Below are 21,083 nucleotides of genomic sequence, written 5' to 3' on the forward strand. Positions count from 1 at the left end.
GGAGTTGCTGATTCAGGAGCTTTCTAGCAGTGGTAGCCAGCTCTTATTTCAAGCAGTTTTCTGGATGTCATGTTAGAGGACCTGCCTTAATTATTGGCCCTGGAGTTTGCTTCTGGGGGGGGTTCTAGCTTTTGTTTGGGCAAGTTCTTCCCTGGTCCCTTCAAGAAAAGGCTGACAGGGAGGTGTATCCAGCACTGATAAAACTGGGTTGTGACTGCTGCGTGCCCAGACTACAGTTCTTCATAATTTCTCTGCAACAATGCTTTGATGCCAGGAGCTTTCAGAGTAAATCTGCCTGAAAACCTGGGGGATGCAGACAACTTGGCAGGTCCCTTGGGAAGCTCTTTAGAAGTTAGGGCTCAAGCTGACGCTGAGCAAGCCTGATGCAGCAGCAGAGTTGGCATGGAGTAAGAAGCCAAAGGCAATAGCAGAGACTTCCAGGGGGATTAATTTATTCCAGAAAGAGTTAGGCACTCAACAGGAGGACGCTTGCTGGGTACAAGCCTGAGAGAACTCATAGTATTAAATGGATTGCGTGGCCTGCTTCCAGTAGGGTGGCATGCTGGGCTCTACTCAATTCAGGGCAGAAACCCTGCTTTAGAGCTTCAGGAGGTGAAATAAAGGGTACTTTAATGAATGCACTTTTCAAGAAGTGGAAGTGTTCATTGTTCATTGGTAATGGCACAACTAACAGACCCGCAAATGTTCCCTTCCAACCAGAATGATGCTGGAGGGGAGGGAGTGCAAAGCAGACTCCTGCCCTCCTCAGCACAGGGCTGCCATGTACCTTTGCCAAGCATCACTCATGGGCCACTCCTTGTCATGTGCTGGGAAGAGATCTGCAGATGAAAAATATTATCCCTCTCTATCCTCAGGGCAGGCCTGCATAGGAAACTCAGGTCCTGTGTGCAAAGTCAGGGGGCAAGAGGGGTTCAAGGCAGCTTGGTTCCTTCTTGTGGTTTTTGGACTACTGGTTCCATGCTAGAAATGGGTGCTGGAAGTAACTGAAAAGTTTAAACCAATCCTGGACACCCAGCTTGCTAGTTTAAAAGGCAGTGATTCTGTGAACATGCTGGACATACCTTTTCACATATTTTGCCTTTCACAGGGTTTTGTAACACAGGATTCACACAAAACCGCTGCACTTGCAGTGACTACATTGTGATTTTCCTGTAATTTTGCTGCACAGAGCCACTGAGCATTTTTTTTGTCGAAGGTCTCAGCCATGCTTCAAGAGGGCTCCCAGATGTGCACTGGAGATAGGTTTTCCCTGGGCTTTACTCAGAGCTGTCACTGGAGGACGCATGGCAAATTTGGCTTTCATCTGAGCATGGTTCTGCTCTCTGGCGACAGTTTTTCATTTCTTCCATCTGGTAGAAATACCAGCCGTCGTTAACAGCCTGGCTGGGGGAGCATGGTAGTGAGGAACAGATGAAGTGTTTGTACATGGGCTCACGAGGCTTCCCACTGACTCTTCATACTTTTTCTTGCCCAATTTTTCTAGTAAATGGCCATTTTTTTGTTGGGACATGAAATATACAGTCTGTCCATAGGCGTGTGCATGGGCAGAATGCCTGGTTAATAATACAGCTGCAATGCTGCTGCCTTTGCAAATGTGAGCAGTGTTCCTCTGAGCTGTGCTGCTGTCTTTCATTACAGGTATGAGAAAATGATCAGTGGGATGTACCTGGGGGAAATAGTCCGCAATATTTTGATTGACTTCACTAAACGGGGATTCCTGTTCAGAGGCCAAATTTCAGAGACACTGAAGACCAGACACATCTTTGAAACCAAGTTCCTTTCTCAGATTGAGAGGTAAGTGCACTGCACAGGAGGCTGTTTTAGGGTGAAATAATATCATGTGGTCATGTGTCATGAGGTGACAGTGCTAGAGGGGAGGGACAGCTGGAGAGTATTGCTTGGTTCTCCAGAGATAATTTTGGTTTCAGTAAGAGGCTGCACATTTGTAGTAGGACTCTTTACAACATCAACTGAATTTCTAGTGATGCTTACTGCTAAATCATGGGAAGGGCTGTCAAGGGTTCCCTTACTGTATTATTTTATTTGCTTGCTTGGAAATCAAGCCATTCTCCTGTGCCTCTTGTGTGTGTGTGTAGCTATGGGTGTTATACTGAATGAGGATTTCTTTACTGGATATTTTTGTGTCTTGATTGGACTCTATTTCGAAGCAATCTCAAAGTGTGTTCAGTCTTTAAGGGGGGGAAAACCCTGAGGTGGGCATGAAAAGTATCTTCTTGAAAGGCCCTTTAGTAAGAAAAGAGAAAGGGAGGCATTGCAGAGCTGGACTTGGAGCCTCCTTTGCTGTGTTGCACCCCTCTCCTACACTGGAGAATGGTGCTGGTGTGAATGAATTTGCATTCCCTGAGGTCTCTTGCGCTGGCAGGAAAGGCTGTTGCCTGGTGTGGATGCATGGATGCAGCCATCAATACAGTGGATTTGTGGCAGTGGCTTGACTGAGGGAAATCTTTAACACTGTGCTCTTCTGCATCTGCAGTGACAGGTTAGCCTTGCTGCAGGTGCGAGCCATCCTCCAGCAGCTGGGGCTCAACAGCACCTGCGATGACAGTATCATTGTGAAGACAGTGTGCGGAGCGGTGTCAAGGCGAGCAGCTCAGTTATGCGGTGCTGGAATGGCTGCAATGGTAGATAAAATTAGGGAGAACAGAGGATTAGAGCACCTGGAGATAACGGTTGGTGTGGATGGGACTCTGTACAAACTACATCCACAGTAAGTATTCACTTTCTCAGCATGTATTTGCTTGTGATCTGTAACTTGCTGCTTGTACATCCTTTTTCTTGGTGCACCAAACTGGTCTCTTTTATTTGCTAGGATAAGAGCTAGTTAAAAAGTTTTAATCCAGGGTGGCCAGGGCTTTCTAAAGCGCAACAAGAGGGACAAGAAGGAATTGGAAAGGGTCTTTGGGCAGTGACAAACTGAAGGGGACATGGCTTGCTGAACATGTTGGAAGCTCCACAGTAAGGGAAGGATCTCTTTGCTACCAAAGGCAATGACAGCAGTGCTGAAATGCCTGGTGCCTCTTTTCAGGATGTTTCTGTTCAGTGTGTGGAGGAGATGGGTGGCTGCAAAGCAATGGCAGGTCAGGGCAGAAGTCTAAAAGAGCCTGCAACAGAAGGAGGAGAGGACTAGTGCCCCTGTCTGGTGTGCATGGAGAAAGATGTGTAGGAAGGGGACAGCTGTGCGTGTTATCTTCTCTCCCCTTTGCTGTGATACTAGCAATCTGGGTTAACCCCACAAAGAGAGGCGGGGGTGGGATGCAAGTGCATTTTTCCTTTAAGTCCCACTGCACACAGTCTTCAAATCCACCCTTGTGTCTGTCCCATTAAACTGTCTTTATCTGAACCCACTCAAGAGTTTTCTCACTTTTACTCTTCTGATGCTCTCCTCCATCCCCCTGTGGGGAGGATATCAGTGAGCCACTGTGTGCTGCTTAGATGCTGGCTGACGTTAAACCATGACAGTCCTAATTCTTTCCCCAGTGAAGGGAGGGGCATTGTAAAGGCATGTGGCAGTGCTATGCTCTTGTAGGTGCTGCAGGACCTCCCTCACCCATTGCCATTGTTTCTTTTTACAGCTTTTCAAGGATCATGCACCAAACAGTCAAAGACCTGGCACCCAACTGTGATGTGACCTTCCTGCTGTCGGAAGATGGTAGTGGGAAAGGGGCAGCACTCATCACAGCAGTGGGATGCAGGCTTCGCGATGCTGAGCAGAACTGAACTCTACAATCGTGGCCCCGATTCTGTCTTGTGAGCACTTTCTCATAAAGCAGCGACTGCGTAGTCAGAACTGGTAAAACCCCAGAACTCACTGCTTTATCGGGGACAAACAAAATACAGCTAATGACATAAAAAGTAGGATACAAGATAGAATGTGTGCTGTTAATAATATCTCCTGTTTCTGGACCCCAATCTGCATGTTTCTTATTCACCTTGTTGGTACCTTCCCCATCTGTAGGTCATGGAAAGATCAGTCTGTAATTTTGGCAGCTGTCAAAAATCAGTTGTTGTCTAAGACAAAATTACCCCCAAGTGATATGCGTTGAGAGCTACTGTTGCATTGTACCAGATGTGTTCTTTGCAGCACCCCTGATAAGCGCACTGCCAACACACTGACCACCAGACCTGGTTGTTGATGCTTTTAGTGAAGAGGAAGCAACAGTTCCCTCCTGCATATCTACCTGCTGTTGTTTCATCTAAAGCGATTGTGAAAACATGATGGTGTGTCAGCACTGTGCACGCACGTAACTATAGTGGGACTTGACAGTGCGACTTACTTGCTTCCTTGATGCCTGTTTTGTCATGGTAAAAGTAAACGCCCTTGTCCCACAGATCTGGTTACACTGGTATTTCCCATTGCTTCTGTGAATAGTGTTGTGTTACTCGGTGAAATCTGTCACTTCTCTCTCAGCAAGAAATCCCTAAAGAGTAAAAACAAAGTGGTTGGTGATTGGGGTAATCCAAATCTGCAGAGCTGGGAAACTGGTAGGTTTATGGTCCCTATGAGGGTTGTGCTGTATTCTTCTGTTTAAGAGTTCTTATAAAAAATATTTTCTATCTCTTCTTGTCAGTCTAGATCAGGGCACCACAGCTGCCCTTATACTGAATCTGCAGCTAGTCAGTGTCACTCGGATGTGTATACTTCCGTCTTTCGCCTTAAATGGGTATTTGCTTCTACACAAAGCTTTAATCTTTAATAGTGTTAATTAAGCTGCCACTCAAAACACAAACATGCAGCTAGAGTTAGCAATCAGAAAGGAATATGAGAGTTTGATTTTGATCTTGCCTTTAATGACCTGGGTACGTAAACTAAACAAACCAGAAAGCCAAAATCAGACCCAGCTTATTCCAAGGATTAAAGCAACAGCAAAGATCATATACACTTGGTGTATACTGTCCTCTGTTGAGTCAATGCCATTATTATATTTGCATACCAGTCACATTACTAAAATTGAGACACAGTTAGGAAAGCAAATATTGAAAACATTTGCAAGTCACACCACTTTCTGCAATGAGGGAGACCACACAGTAGTCCTTAATTCCTGCTCTTCTACCAAAAATGAATTGGAGATGTCTGCATGGTTTTCCCTGCTGCCTTTTCCTGCAGAAAGTAGATGGAAATTTGCAGGCTATTCCTCTTTGTCGTTGTTCCACTTCCCTAAGATTTGGATTGCCCTACCTATCAGTATCATTTCAATATGCATTATGGTGCACTGTGAGTGAATGTTGTAAAGTAACACGTAAGTCACAAACAGTCATTGCAGCTTTAAGTGTGTGTCTACCTGAAAAATCGCATGCCTAAGTGGTTTTGCAAAGGTAGAGAGTCTTTTTACTTTGCACACTAGTAGCCCTGGTACTAGTGTTACGTGATATTTGTGAAAATATTAAACTTTTTTTGATGTGCGTTAACTGGTGTTTAGTGGTTCTTTCTGGAAGAGTTGCTGTTGGCTGATGGCTTAGTGCTTTGGGAAGAGCTATTGTGTAGGGAGAGCTGCAAACTAATCCCAGTGGTGCCTGTGTTTTGTGTGTGTGTTTTTATTCCCGGGCATTCGGGGTCAGGTTCAAATAGGGTGGATTTTACCCAGGTCCCTATGCCTTGTGTTTCCTAATGTAGTTCAGCAGAGGCACAGAGCTAACAATGCCCGAGTCTTAGGGACATGTAGTTTGTCTGGGTGCATCTCATGCAGGAGGATCTGCAGTGCAGGAAAACTTCAGTGCACTGCACCAAAACCAATGTGATTATATCAGGTAGATACACCAGTGATGGATATGTTATAGTCGCTGTGTCCCCAAAGAAGTCTGATGCATGTCAGAGTCTGTTACGCTCCCTGTGTGCGTAGGCTTAATGTTTGCAAATCACAGTGTTAGGTTCTCATACACTGCTGTTTCACGCATCCTGTGTTGGAGTTGCTTTTGAAAGACCCTTTTGCACACACTAAAGCTGTGCTTCTCCAATAACCCATTTTATGTTACAATTTGAATAGTCACTGACACCCTTCATGTGCAGCTATGACCCCAAATAGGAGACAGAAGAAGGTGAGAAACTTTTTGGGTGCAGGGGACATGTTGCATTTTAACTGCTTGAATATTTGCAAATCCTATGCCTGCCATCAGCAGTGCTATCGGGATAGTGTGAGCTGTCCCTAAGGACCTGGGTTTGGAGCTCTTCAGCATCGGAGGGCTTGGGTCAGAGCAGGATAGAGGGTGAATGAGAAGTGAAAGTTAAGCTTGGTCTTGGGATGACTGAATTTTGAAGATGCTGGCATAGGTTGTTTTGTTTATTGGATCCAGCCCATAACAAATAGGGTGTGAGTTTGTGTTTCTAACAGCACAATTCTTCCTACTGTGGACCATAGATGATGTAGATGATAAGACATGGCAGTTCTTTTTCAAAGGGAGATCTGGTGGGCTTTCCATTTCCAGACTACTTCTTGCCTGTAGGAAGCTGTTCCAAGTGAATCACAAGCTATAACTGTCTGAAGAAATGTCTCCAATGTTATCCAAGCAATGACTGAGATGTCTTACTTAAAGCTTTTAGGCTTGGTGAATAAAATCCTAGTCCTCTTAATTGTTAACATGTAATTACTGCAATATGAACACAGAATCTTATATTTCCTGGGGAAAAGACCATTTGCATACCACTGTTGTAATGTTATCTGCTCCTTACTCCTCTGGGGATTCTCTCAGAAGCCTTTTGAATGGGTTTTAAAACAAGCAGACTTTGTTTAGTTTTGTTTTCTTAAGAAAATAGCAGAAGGCAAAATAAAGTGTTTCTGAACTTCTGAACCCCGTTTTGTGCTTTTGTTCATTCCTTTGCCATAAAAATTAGCTTTTTCCAAATATTTTTCTTTGCTGGCTGCAGGGACTCCATTGCTGCTTAGAGTACAAGTGACTGTGCAGAGGAGGGATTTATTGCTGACCCAGAGTTGTTTTACTGCTGCACAGTATTTAATCATGTCTATATTTATATGAAGAATTGCATGTATTTACTAGGGAGCATGGTGTTCCCGTTACCTCATATATCACAGAAGTCCTGTAGTCTGCCTTGGTATGCCTTGCGGTATCTAACAAGGGCTCAGAGCATCTCTGCTTTCTTGCTGGTTTTACCAGAGTGACTTTTCAGGATCTACACTTTGAGTCCTTCAGGGCACACGGACTTTCACTTGTGACCTGAAGAAATCATCCATCGTCTGCTTCCTGCACCTGAACAAGAGACAAAGATGCCTTGAGCTGCTGGAAAACATTGGTGCCTATCAGGGACTGTACAGGGGAGGGACTGCCAGCACACCTGTGACATTTGGGTATCTGAAATAGGTTCTTGCTGGCTGTTAAGTTGTAATGGAAGCTGTGATGCTGAAGATAGGCCTGTTTGGTCTAAGAAGATTTGCATTAGAAAGCTGCAGGATTTAAAGGGTTTAAAGACCTTACAATTACATTGGCTGAGCATGGGCGAAGTACAGCTTATGTATATGATATAGTGAAATCTGCATGTATGTGCCATTCAGTTCCTTGGAGCAAGAGTCTTTGCAACCTCTAGTCTGACCCCAGAGATCTGTGCCTTGCAGAGCATTCCTCCCTAATTGTTTTCAATCCCTTCAAAAAAGACTCGGTGATGGCTGGCTGTAAATGCCTCTTTATGCTCTTCTTCTCCCTTGGTGCACCAGTGGTGCAGTCTTGGGAAGAGCAGGCTGGCCAGTTAAGAGGGCTGGACAGATAACACCTATATTAGACATTGCCTGTTGGAATGATTTAAAATAATAAACTCTGTAAGAAGGGCATAAAGCCCTGTGCTCTGTTGTCCCATTAGCGAGACAAGTTTGTGACATAATTGTTCTCCACAGCAGCCAGGGATGTGAGGCAGATTAAGTGGAGAAGTAAGTCATGTCCCTGAGTACTCTTGCAGTTCAAGCCACAAACTTTTCTCTGAATTTACTGCAGAATTTAATCCTTTGTAGTTGTGCTTTCACAGAGCAAGGTGACATCTTTTAAATGACTTGATCTTATTGACATTGTAGGAGCTTTTTGTATGCCAATGTATGTCTCTGTGATAGTATATACAAACTTGTAATGAAAGGTGAAGGTGGTTCTGAGGTCCTAATTATCACACCAGTATTAAATGCTGTATTACTTTTATATAAATGTTTATATTGCAGTTTCTCTTGTTTTGCATGTCTGCACATAATACCTCAGGCTTTGAAGATGGTATTTCAGCCTTTATTTTCATATCTGAAAAGAGAAGAACAGTGACGATAAATATGGGGTAAGTCTGGAAAGTGAAGAGGAAGGGGACTATCTGGGAAGAGACAGAGATGGGGAGACTGTTGTTAGGACTAAGAGGAGATAAAGAAGGTGGATGCGGATTGTATCCACAAGCCCCGACCAAGCCAGTGAGCATCACACACCAGGCTACTGACCCTTCAGAGACTCTCACTTTCCAAGTTAGGCACAACCATTAACATTGCGAAGTTGGAGAAATCACTTGGGCACAGTTTAGTAGGAAAATTACATTTTGGTACAAGGTAATAGAAACGCATCCAATGAAGACATCTTCAGTAACTGTTTCTCACTTGTAACTGATGTGGGACAGTGCTGATGAAATTGCAGGCATGAGACTCACAGAATTCAGAAAATTTTCGGGGCAGGCTTTTCAGTCTGGTTGTGTTAGTGTTTGCCTTTGTTCTTTGCTCCACAGTCATGTCCACCATGGGGCTGCTGGGCCATGGGACTCTAGCTGCACACGTAGACCCCAAGGGTCCATCCAGACTGGACCAAATGTGCCCCAGCCTTTCTGCTTCATCACCCCTTTTCCAGATTTAAGTGTCTTGGTGGAACAGAAAGGAGGTCGCTATCTGGAAGAGAATAATTAACAATTCTAGTGATTGGCAGTGCCTCAGGTCTGCTTTGCTGCTTCTTTTAACCTCATGGGCAAGCTGTGTTCTGTATTGCAGTTGTTGGTGTAGGAGATGGCTGAACCTGTATCCGTAGCTGGGTGATATTTGGGCCCATGTGGATATAAGCATTATCAGTAGGCTGCTTTCAATGCTGATGGCATATAAAAACATCCTGACAGAAACACTTGATCCAGAAAAAACAAACCCAGTCTTAGGCTTCTACAAATCTGCTGCCTTGGAATTCTGAATTAGGATAGAGCCAGAAACAGGAGGAGAAAATCAGAGTGTTAGCTGGGTGGGGGTAAATGATGTCTTCTCATTCAACTGAGTTTCTGTATCAAAACTTGTTGTTCTTGACTTCCTGTGGGTTGTCTGGTAAAGAGATGGGGATGTGAGTTTGAGTTTGTCTTTCTCAGTTGCTTTTATGCATGGACACCACCGGAAGGCTAATTTGAAGCCAGAACGAAACCTGTACGTGCAAGAAAAGAAATGAAATGGTGAATTGATCTTTTAGTTGAAGGAGAAGGAGCAAATGCATGACTTGGTTTTACCTCTGAATGTCCATGCAAATAAAATGTTTCTATTGAAATCAAAGACGTGAGATGAATGTATAAAACCGTGGAGGAGAAGTGCAATACTTCATGATCAGGTTTCCTTATATTTTAAGTGAAATGGCAGGATGTCTGATGTGCTCAGTAGACGGTGATGACCATGCTGATAGCAGCATTTCTGAGAAGTGTAGAATCTGAGAAAAGTACCCGTGTTTTCCCACTGGAAGCATTTTAAAAATCATGACTAATTAAATGAGGAAGCTGCCTGCTTTCTGAGAGGAGGAGGATGGGTTTGGATGTTTGGCTTTAAGTGCAGACTGGCTGAATGGGCTGCAAAGCTGCCGCCTTTTGTGTTTATGGGCGGGATGCTGTTCGAAATGCTCCTAAGGACCGAGCTTCCTTGCATCACCCTGGAGTTAGGGGTTTTGCCGGTGAAAACGCAGCGAAACTGCACTGGAGGCGCTGGATAAGGTGTATAATAAATACTGTTAAAGCTCACTGCTCACTGCGCACGCAGCTGGGCTGAAGAGATGTAGATTAGGGAGAGGTCTGTCAGTAAGATGCGCAGGGCAGCTCCCCACACTCGGCGTCCCGGGAGCAGCCGTCCCCAGTACGGAGCAAGAGGGACATCTCTTGGCACAAAGGGGTTGTGCTCTCCCAGGCACTCTCGGCAGCCTGCGGGGATGGGACTCCTGCAGGTCACCCGTGGGCTGCTCTGTGTGGGGCACAGGGCCGTGCTGAAGGCGGTGCTCTGGCAGGAATGGCTGTCCAACCCAGCCCAGCGTTAGGTCGCAAGATGCATTGCAGGGGTTACAGATTCCTCTCTCCTTCCTTGGAAATAAGGGAGTCTGTGTATGGAAATGTGTGCAAGGGTAGCTGTGCTGATGATATGCTTGCTGCCTGTGCTTTGTTCAGAGGCTGAAAATCTTAAGGGTTGAGTTAAAATCTCACTCATGGTGTGGCTCATCTCACATTATTAGCAGAGTATAAATTGTCTGTTCAGCCTATGTACTGCAGTTGAAAATCACAGTTACTCTCACCTCCAGAGATTTTTGCTCTTTCAGATTGAGATTTTTGTTTTCTCTGCTCACTCACATGCACACTACTCACCTTTGGTTAAGACAGCAGTATATGATGGGGTTGTACATTGTTGAACTCATGGCAAGGAGAAAGACTGCAAGATAAACCTGTTGAATGTATTTCTGCTGGTAGATGTCTTCCTTGAAGCTTCCCAGGATGAAGTATATGTGATAGGGCAGCCAGCAGACAGCAAAAATGATCACAACTACCACCATGGTCTTCACAAACTAGGAAAACAAAACCACTGTGTTATTCCTGGGCCTCTGGGTGGTCATATGAGACTTCTGGGGAAATGGGAAATGCTGCATTTGGCTTGGGTTTGTTTTCTGCTCCTGAAGTGCTACATATGGTATGTAGACCTGAGCTGTTAGGGCAAAAAACCCCAGCACTGATTGTGGAAACTAGGAACAACTTGAGAGAGCAAAGGATTCCTGTGTCCTGAGCGGACTTTCTGCAGAGTAACTGCTTGCAGCTACATCAGAGAGCTGTAGTAGGGAAATGAGGTAAGTGCTGTTGCATTGAAACCTCTCCCACCCTGTCCAGAGTTTTGCCCTGTTTTATCCTGCACTGGTGGCTTCACTGGACACTGAGCTTCACTCTCTAAGGACTGCTGGGAACTGCCCTGCTCCCTACTGACATGAGCCTTTCTTCCTTGGATGATGGCTGGCTCATGTAGGTCGCAATTTCTTTTCATACCTGCTGGGTGATGCCCTTTACACCCAGCCCAAAACATTTTGTCAACCTTTCATGCCCAGTCCCCCAAGAGTTTGTATCAAATGCAAGCTCCATTTTGGAACTGGAGCCAGCAGCACTGGTGCATTGAGGGTCATTATTTTTAAGTTTCACTTCTGACCTTTTTTTTGGCATTAACTTGGTGTTCGTAGCGGGCTCTGTTTAGGTGGTTGCCTGGAACTGCACTGCTCCACAGAGTAATTCCTATAATGCTGTATGCAACAAACATCACCAGTAAAGGCAGTAAATAAATCAACACGATCACTGCAATGTGATACCTGAAAAGGAAGAACAAGCACGTTTTCATAGTCAGTATATCTCTTGAAGGGCTCTTCCAGAAATTGCCATTTGGACATGTATGCCTGGCTCCCATTAACTTCAACCTCAGAGCATAAAGAAGCAGAAATTTTGCCTATGAACATCGTTACAGGGACTTCTGTAAAGAGCAAAAGCTTATCTCTCTTGTGTTGTAATGATCAGTCCTTGGGCTGGATTCACTGTTCTTTCAAGATGAAGTAACATGGTTTATTTTTTACCAGAGAGCACTGAACTTTGCTATCCCTCTGCAGCCGAGAAAGAGACACATCTGAGACTTGTGCTGTGAAGATACGAACCTTTAAATGACAGATATTGAAAAGGGATATTCTGAAAACCACAGAGTAACTTGACAAACACAATGGTGTCAACAGCTCAATTTGGCAACAGTGAAAATACCTGATCAGAGACTGCAAAATGTGGCTGGCTGCTAACAGGGTGCACAAAGCCATCAGATAAGACTCTGCAGATAGGAAGGAAGGAATATTGCCTGCTTACAGCATACAGAAAGTGAACGGCAGTTATTGATGTATTTGTGTTCCTGGCTGGTTTTGTTTGTGTGTGTGCACACAATTATGTATCACCAACAGGCTACTTACTCGGTTACTGCTCCAGCCAAAAGTGCTGGCACCTCCTTTGGCTGTGTTTTAGCTGAGCCATTCTTAGCCTTCCACATTACCCTGCAAGCTTCTGCTGGTTCCTTCATGCTGGGGGTCGATACTTTAAGGGAGGGAACAACCTGCTCACCCGCTTACAGCAGCTGTCAAATTAACATAAACAGTGTAAAAACTAGGATTAGGCAGGAGGGCTCTGGCACACACTGCTGGCAATGGCCACAAAAGGCTGGGTGCAAATGGTCTTTCTCAGCAGGACAACGCCCTGGAGTTACTTGCTGCATTAGTGAGCGGGTTCTGCTGCTTTGCAGAGGGCTGTTGAAATGGGTGTTGGGGTGCATGGTGGTGTTTGCTGCTTGGAATCTCTGCAGGTATCGAAGTGATGGCTGCATATAGGAAAATATTGTATCTGTGAAACATGGCAAGTCCCTGCCTGTTTTTCACTTTTCCCAGCTGTCCTCAGAGCAGTACTTCTTTTGAAGGTCTGATCAGCAAAGCCCTTTTAGAGTTCCCATCCCGTGAGGAGCAGGAGAGGATAAGTGGCACATGACAAAAAGAACTTTTAGTGTTGTAATTTTGCTGCTTTGCTGCGAAGTTAACCTGTCACGAGTTAAAATTATCCTCTTGTGGTTACAGTTCTTTATTTTGGTTAAAGTTCCACAGATTCAGTCCCTTTGCATCCAGTATTTCCAGGCAGGGGCAGTCACAGCGGTACATTGTTTGGGTCTATTTTTCACCCATTTCTATCATACTTATACACATTTTTCCTGCAGAAAAGGACTTGCCTTTGTTCTGAAGTCTAGAAATTTTGAAGGCTGCTTTTACTCAACTACGAAGGATTTTGAGAACCCACAGTCAACAGAGGAACCCAGTTCTCCACTTCTGTTTTTTTCTTTGGGTTTCTTAGTGTTTCTTTCCTTCTGTATTTAGACTAGCACATGAATGGCATATGGCTTTTTTTTCTCAGTGGTCTGTATTGCAGGCATCTGTCCCAACAGCTCCATCACTCAAGATGATTTCTGGGGAGCACTGCTTCCAACTTCCTCTTTAGGAGAACTACTGCAACCTGCTGTTCAGGGAGAGGAAGCTGGTGAATGAAGTCATGTTCTGCGTTCAGGAACTGCTGCTCCTAAGCTGGGGATGCCAGAAAGAACCTGCCCCATTATTTGCATTCAGAGCCAGCCTTTCCAATCTGCAGAGGTTTTGTCACTATAGTGGGAAATTCTGGTTTCAAACCATGGATGTGGGAGAAATAAACCCCACACTAAATTTCATGTAAATGAAGTAGTCATCAGTGACTTACATAAAAGTCATCAGCTATTACCCCTCCTTCTTAATTGACAGGAGCTCGCACACTGTGTTCCCCAGCATGTGCCATGGGCTACCAGCCAAGGACCCCTGAGAGGAGCATCACCCAACATGACATGAGCCCGATTTTACTCTTTATTCTTCTGTGGCCACTGGGGACAACTGGGGACAACTGGGCAACCGTGGCTGAATTTACTGCAAGTTGCCCAAACTCACACAGAGCTCCTGAAACTTGGCACATTTTAGTGTGAAAAACGGTTGCTTTGGTAATAACTAACCATAGGAGGCATCCAGCTGTCTGCCAGAAATGAAGACTGAGAAGGGAAAAATGTCCCTGGTACATGCAGCTGGGCAAAAGCAGTTCACAGTGAAGAACAGACACGGGGAGTTTAGCACTTTGTCTTGGTTTGAAAAATTGTTTCCATTTTGTTAATGGATTTGTTCCTTTTCTGCAGTTCTTCCATTACTTCTTAGTATAAATATGTTTTGCTTGATAAATTTCTCAAACTACTCTGTGTATCGTGTGCTTTGAATAATGATTAATCACAGCACATCCCCTAAATGCAAGGTATGGCTTGTTCCATGTGTCTGAACAATCATGTTTTAAAGCAGGAGGAAATTGCTGTGAGGCTCAGGAGCTTTTGGGAGCACAGATGTGTGCCCAGATAAGTCAATTTATAAAACCTTGGCATGTTTGAAACATGCTCCTCTTTCCCACCCCTCCCCTAACCCAAAGAGCAGCCTGATTTTTAAGCTAAATGTGTATCTTTTCAGCATTAAAGATACCCAGTTTCTTCCTGCCTGATGGAGGGAGAAAATCCCAAATCCTTGGAACCTGGCTGTGCTGGTTTCTCTTAAATCCACTGAGCCCTGTATCTGGGGTTTCTAGATCTTGTAACCAGTTTTCAGAGCAGGGGAGGATAGATCACCCTTCCCTACCCTGAGCTGTGATCACCTGGTGGCTTTTTCCACAGCTGGCTTAAACTGAGCTTAGATTGTCTGCCTCACACCCATATTCCCCTGCTGTGTGGTTCCACCCTGCCCGCTCTCCCTGTAGCCAACAGTTTGGAGATGAAATGAATTTCCTACTTAATGTTCGCATGAATTAGGAGGTTTCTCATTTCTCTTACGTGAGCTGGTGCTTTGAGCCGACATCATCAGGCCAGACAACGATGCATTTTGTTGTTCCATTGTCCATCATGATCTCAGCATAGAAGCACTGTGGGAAGGCAAGCCCAAATGCCACCAGCCAGATTATCCCTATGATGACTCTGGTGCTTCCCGCAGAGAGCCTGGGCTTGAAGGGATGAATTATTGCCACGTACCTGCAAGAAAAATAGGTAATGCTTTACAGTTGCATTGGTAATCTATACAACAAATACAAGCAAGTGTAAAAACTCACCAGAATGGTATAGTGGGCTTTATTTGTAGAGAGATTTTGATAGGTTCTGTGCTATAAATAATTTGAAGGACCTAAATATCTTCTGAAGAGAACAACTGCAAGTCTTGGGGAATGGTTTAAGGTATGAGGAGGAAGCAATCATCTATGCCTTCTGGATATAGTCTTTGTAAGTATTCCCCTTTCTTGGAGTTTTTAGATTTTTTTTTATTAATTTTTCAAAGGTTTTATGTATTTGGTCTGGAATTTCATGCTGTGAACTGTTAATGTTAGAGATACCTGGTGTTTAAAATTGTGCCATGTCTTCCTCCTCTACCAAAACAAAAAAGCCCCAAATGCTCTTTTCCCCCCAAATTACATCGACCTCCTGTGATGCTCCAAATTATCACAACAGCAGACTGGGGTCTTGAATATTCTTTACCCTGAATTATTCCCCACTGATTCTTAGCCGTGGAAAACTCTGTGCCATCCACCTCTGCCTGTAAATGCTCAAGTGCTTGTGCTTGCAGTGGAAAAGAAGGGCTGACCCTTTTATCCCACACCTGCTCAGAGCCCTCATGGCACATCTGACTATTGGATTACATGCAAGCCTGGGGCACTCTCTGGTTTTAAGTTCCCTGTGTAGAAATGCATGGTATCATAATGACTACGTAATCAATTATGCATTTCTTGTCATGCTTTCTGTACTCTTTGACATGGTTGTTACAAAGGCAAAACAAAGTGGAAAATGCCAATTGCCTCCTTGTTTTCATAGCAAAAATCTGACAAACTCTGTGCTGTCTCTTGGCCAGGTCACTGCGAGGGAGCTCTGCCTGGCTGCTGGTGCAGGATAGAGGGCGGCTGCATGGACAGGCGGCACAGTAAGTAAGCCCAAGCTGTCTGGCAGCAGTGCCTTTTTTAGCTATAAAATGTTCATGTTGCCTTGCTTTTCTTTAGCTCATCGTAGGCAGTATTATACAGTGCTCAAATCTGGTCAGGGAGGAATCAAGTGCTGAATATTCTCTCGAATTGATTTGTGACTCTCAGTGAAACACAAATCCTGGGTATAAATGGTGCCACCCACCGTGCTGCTGAAGCAGCCTGAGTTGCAGGTACCGAAGGTGGGTGGAAGCTTTCAGCCAGGGGTGCATCCCAAGGCAAGTGGTGCTTTTAGGGAAGTTCCTGCCCGCTGGAGTTGGATTTACTGAATCTGCTGAGGTGTTCTGGCCACTTTTGTTGTGTGGCAGGGCTGCCTTTGCCCCCTACTGCTCATGCTCCCTTTGCCCTCTCTCTGAGCCCTGCTCCCAGGAAGATCAAGAGTATCCTGGGATGCATTAGGAAGAATGTGGCTAGCAGGTCGAGGGAGGTGATCATCTCACTCTGCTCTGCTTTGGTGAGGCCACACCTGGAGCACTGTGTCCAATGCTGGGCTCCTCAGTACAAGAAAGACAAGGAGCTACTGGAGAGGGTACAGCAGAGGGCTACAGAGATAAACAGGGGTCTGGAGCATCCCTCTTATGAGGAAAGGCTGAGAGAGCTGGGTCTGTTTAGCCCAGAGAACATACGACTGAGAGGGGATCATATCAATGCACACAAATATGCTCAATGGTGGGTGTCAGATCCTGGTCAGGATGGGGCCAGACTTTTTCAGTGGTGTCCAGTGACAGAGTAAGGGGCAATGGGCACAAACTGAGACACAGGAAGTTCCATCTGAATATGAAGGAAAGCTTGTTTACACTGAGGGTAGCAGAGCAGTGGAACAGGCTGCACAGAGAGGTTGCAGAGTCTCCTTCTCTGGAGAAATTCAAAACCCACCTGGTTGCGATCCTGTGCAACCTTCTCTAGGGGAGCCTGCTTTATCGGGGGGTCAGATCATCTCCAGAAGTTCTTTCTTACCCCAGCCATTCTGTGTTCTGTAAACCCAACAGTGAGCAATATAGCTAGGGCCTTTCTCAGAGCAGACAAGGATGACTTATACAGCTGTCACTTATAGAGCTGTCACTTCTTAGCCTCCTTCCTTACAAGAATCCACTTCAAAAGACTTTGTTTTAGCAAAGTTAAACAACGGAGCCCAAGTGGACGCAAGTTCTCATAACAATAAATGGAAGCCACGAGTTTCCAGGAGACAGTGTCAGGATCTATTTTAAGGCTAAGCAAAGAATAGCTAAATATGGTTTGCAGCGAGATGCCAAGTTTTCTTTCTGATCCGTGCCATGTGACTAAAGAGATTTGGGCTGTAAAGGTACTTTTGCCAGAAGTCCACAAGGAATGTGAGTAGGAAGACATGAGGACAGGTTGAAATGAATTTTGTTTTGGGTTTTAAATATTATTTTTTGGCAGACCACATGTATAAAATAGCAGTTACCAACAGCTCATTATTAAAAGGAACAGCAAAAGAGTACATGAGTCTGAAACTGAGCTGTCATTACTTCTAAATAGGGATTTGCTTTCATCTGGACAACTGCAGGCTGATAAACACATCACTCATCCCTGTTCTTATTAGCAATCCTTCCAGTAACCACAGAAGGCACTACTCTGTGCTGTGCCATATCCCCAGCTCCAGTGTGGGTTGCAGCAGGCGTCACAGGCACACAGGGCAAAGCCACCTTTCTCCTGCTAGTTTGTTTATCTGGTTTGATTTGTCTATCAATTGCTTCCTGCAGCTGGGTGTGCTGGGGTGAGCCAAGCTGTGAGCAGGACAGAAGTTAGGAACATGACCCCAGTGACTCACGGAGCAACCCTTTTTGCATAGCTCCAGAGGGATGCTGGCTCTGCTCCTGAGGGAGCCCGGAGGGCCTTTTGTGGATTCACATCCTTCATTAGGAATGGGGAAACCTGAAGAAAACTGCAAAGTCAACAGGAGGGCTTGATAAAGGACTGAGGAGTTTTCTGGATTCAGTATTGGATTGCCCCAGGGAAGACCTTTGCTGTCAGGTTAAGCAGGGACATAGGATGGAAAAGATACAGATGTTTCCAGCACCAGGCAGAGAGTGGAAATAATGGAGGGATGACAGGAAGGATAAGGGGAAGGAAGGCAGAGAGCCTAGAAGGCAGCTTAACCTCTTCAACCTCTTTCATATGCCATTGCGTTTAAAAGAGGAAATTCCCATGGACTTTTGGCCTCTTTCTAGTAAAAAGAAAAACAGCATCAGGCTACTTAACAATAAGCTGTAAACGCATTCAGACTCCACAAATTTAAGCTTGAGTAAAACATAAAACAGACTTGGCAGATGTAAAAGAGCATGATGAAAATGCCAAATTACTTCAGAAGTCAAACAAAATCATTGTAATTGCTTTCCTCCCTCTTGGAATAAGTCATTCTTGTGAACTCTTGGAGCAGACTGACATTTCAGATCCAATTCCCATTATTTCTGCTGGTTTCCTGGACTCACAAGCAGAATCTTGGATGCTGATACATTCAGCACTCTAACGTATTCCTATCACTCCAGCTCTGTCCAAATGATAGGTCCTTCTCATGGTTAAAAAAAAAAGAAATAAAATGGTTTGCAGGATGTCTGGGAAACAATTTGTGATCAATAACGTGGGAACAACAAAATACCATCCACTTCCACTCGTTACAGATTTGGGTGTAATTCAGAGCAGGGATAAACCAGAAGAGCCTTCCTTTCACACCATAACTAGGATCTAACCCCACAGTCTATTTGCTTGGCACTCCTCCCACTTTGCTGATAAGGCACCTGATAGAGTAGGACAATTGCACAAAGTATTGCAAGAATTTCTTATAGCTTACAATGGATTTTTTGGCCCTTATCTTCTCCATTCACCTCTTACCTCTCTGCAGCCACGGCTGTCATGGAATAGATGCTCACAAACATTGCGGTGATGGGAAACCAATTCTGAAACCTGCAGAATTCCTCACCAAAGTACCAGACATTGTGACTGGCGTAAATGAAGTTGAAGATGGTGTTGAAAGTGGACATCAGCAAATCCGAAAGAGCCAAATTAACGATAAAGTAATTGGTAGCGGTCCTCATTCTCCTGTGTGCAAGAATAATCCAGATGATGGTGATGTTGCCAACGATGGATGTGATAACAATGAATGAATAGGTGATAGCCCACAAAGCAATTCGCCAGCCCGGCTGGGTAAACTGGGTTACCGCCGTCCAATTGCTGCTGTCCTCAAAGGAGTCAGCTTGTGACATGTTGCTAGCATTTAAAATGGAAAATGTGCTCATGCTTGGTTTTTTTTTTCTTCAGCTAAGCATAAAAAAATGAAATCTTCTGGCATCTCCTCATTTTCTTGCAGTAGATGCTGGTGTTATGAATCCCCATGCATATGATCTAAGTGCCGTTAAAAAGACATTGGGATGAGATGTCTCATGTCCTCTCATCCTGTTTTCCAAATGATGCAATGTAGTTTCAGGAGATGAGTGGTACTGAGGGATTCTTCCTTGCCTGGCATTTTAACCTCTGCTTGAAGAGCAAAAACTAGAGAACAACTCTCTTCCTTTAGATTATTTGTAGGGCCAAGAAAACACAAAAGGAAATATCAGTCCAGAAAAAACTTCAATCCAAGTGGAAATCCTTCTTTTTGAGGGCAGTGATTTTCCAAGGCACCAGGTATTTGATCCTCTGCAGCAGGACTGAGGACATTTGGTTTTCTTTGCCGATGTAACTGTTAAGGGTGAGGCAGGAGCTGTGCTGGGATAAATTCTCTGCAGAGTTTAAGGGGACTTCTGAAAGGAGGTGGAGTCTCTTGCAGGAGAAAACTAAACAACCAATTTGACATCAAATGAAACATGGCAAAATGGTACTTAAAGCTTCCCTCTCCTCCCTCCCAGCCTGTTTTGAAATAACCTCTGAAATAGACCTGCTGCTCTACTGGGATTTTACAGACTTAAATGCAAGGGTAGTTACTTTGCCGGGTTTATCAGTCCTGCAATCCTTGCATTTCCAGGACCCTGGCTTCCTGCAAGCTCCCTGCACACCTAAGAATGCAGCAAAATATATTCAACACAATTTTAGCAAGATGGTCTCGCTGTCTGCATTGAGTTGGAGGCTCGTTCACATTTTTAATAGATTTTGCTTAATGGTGACTGCCCTATATAATAGGACTTGACCAGCCATATGTAGTAGATTTGGTATATTTAATTTATTTAAATTACAGCAACGTGTCCTGTTAGTGCTTGAAGGATCACTGGTGAACAATGCCAAGATAGAGACATTTGTGACCTGGGACTTCTAGTAAGGCTTCAGTGGGAATATGGCACCCAGGATTTCACTGAAAGCTCCAGAAATCCTTCTCCAGCTTCTGTCCAGCATAGGAACATCCAGAGAAGCCTCAGCTCCCAGCTTCCATGCCCTGTGTTGCTGAGGGGCTTAATAAGGGGCATTGCCCCTTTGGACCGCTCCATCCCCTTTCCAGGACTGTGCTGTAGAAACTTATTGACCTCATGCATGCAAGAAGGAGTATCTGATCCTCATGGGAAAGTGGAATCCCTGGCTCCCTTCTCTGCTCAGAGCACAGTGCACTTACTTGCTGTCAGCTTTGCAGTAAAGAACATAAATATAAGCAACATGTCAAGGCTGAGATTTCAAAGAGTACTTGGCACCGGCTTGTGCCTGCTCTGCTGAAAGCTGAAAACGTTTAAAGTATTAAAACCTGATTTCAGGATTCAGACTAACATAAATGAAAAACTCCCCCTGTGTGCATGGCCCTTGGATGGCAGTAGTTTTGCAGCTCTTATAGTTGCTGGTGCTGCAGCTGTGCCAGGCTCCCCTGCAGCAGGGCAGTATTTATCAGTTCAGGATCTTTTCCATGAGCTCAGCCTGGACTCTTTCCTTGCTTCATTAATTTCTGGAGGCATTTGTCAGTTAACCCATCACCTAACTCTGCAACCCTTTCAAGCATGGCTTCTCTGATGCTGTATTATCCCAGCTTTGGGGTTTAGAAATTAACACCTGTAGTACTATATGCAGTATCTCCTTCTTATCATGATGGACTTCCTTGCAGGTAATCCCAACCCACTTCCCTACCCAGAAACTGCAAAAACACTCTTGTACGTGTCTTCTCATATGCACTGCAAAGCAGTTTCAGGCTCTTTTTGAAAGTCTTCCACTGACACCTCATTAAACAGCTTATGAACCTTCCATTTCTGTATACAGCCCAGGAGAGCTGTTCATGATTTGCAATACAAGTTCAACATCTAATAGT

At 44.6% G+C, this 21,083-nt stretch overlaps 2 protein-coding genes across 2 annotated transcripts in view; one reads left to right on the top strand and one right to left on the bottom strand.

The window, feature by feature from the left end:
• LOC101879438 (hexokinase-1) overlaps window positions 1-5,445 on the top strand; it is a 38,547-nt gene extending 33,102 nt beyond the window's left edge. Inside the window, exons 16-18 of the mRNA XM_005153691.4 lie at window positions 1,660-1,815; window positions 2,516-2,749; window positions 3,615-5,445. Of these exons, the coding sequence (XP_005153748.2) occupies window positions 1,660-1,815; window positions 2,516-2,749; window positions 3,615-3,759 (535 nt within the window). The 3' untranslated portion in view covers window positions 3,760-5,445. The remainder of the gene's footprint in view (window positions 1-1,659; window positions 1,816-2,515; window positions 2,750-3,614) is intronic.
• A 3,764-nt stretch (window positions 5,446-9,209) lies between these two features.
• On the bottom strand, window positions 9,210-19,104 carry TACR2 (tachykinin receptor 2). Its single transcript, XM_005153994.2, has 5 exons — window positions 18,701-19,104; window positions 14,661-14,855; window positions 11,415-11,571; window positions 10,592-10,788; window positions 9,210-9,399 (listed from the first exon to the last, which is right to left on the bottom strand). The coding sequence occupies exons 1-5, from the start codon at window positions 19,102-19,104 to the stop codon at window positions 9,210-9,212; spliced, it is 1,143 nt and encodes a 380-aa protein (XP_005154051.2).
• Window positions 19,105-21,083: the final 1,979 nt, after the last annotated feature.

Source organism: Melopsittacus undulatus, chromosome 4 (genome assembly GCF_012275295.1).
Source record: "Melopsittacus undulatus isolate bMelUnd1 chromosome 4, bMelUnd1.mat.Z, whole genome shotgun sequence".
Taxonomy (NCBI): Eukaryota; Metazoa; Chordata; class Aves; order Psittaciformes; family Psittaculidae; genus Melopsittacus; species Melopsittacus undulatus.

Bases quoted from the DNA above. Each gene is read 5' to 3' on its own strand.
- TACR2 (XM_005153994.2), bottom strand. From the start codon at position 19,104: ATGAGCACATTTTCCATTTTAAATGCTAGCAACATGTCACAAGCTGAC. The intron at 14,856-18,700 runs GTAAGAGGTGAA...TTTTTCTTGCAG, and splicing joins ACAGCCGTGGCTGCAGAGAG to GTACGTGGCAATAATTCATC. The intron at 11,572-14,660 runs GTAAGAGAAATG...CTTCCTTTTCAG, and splicing joins GGCTCAAAGCACCAGCTCAC to GTATCACATTGCAGTGATCG.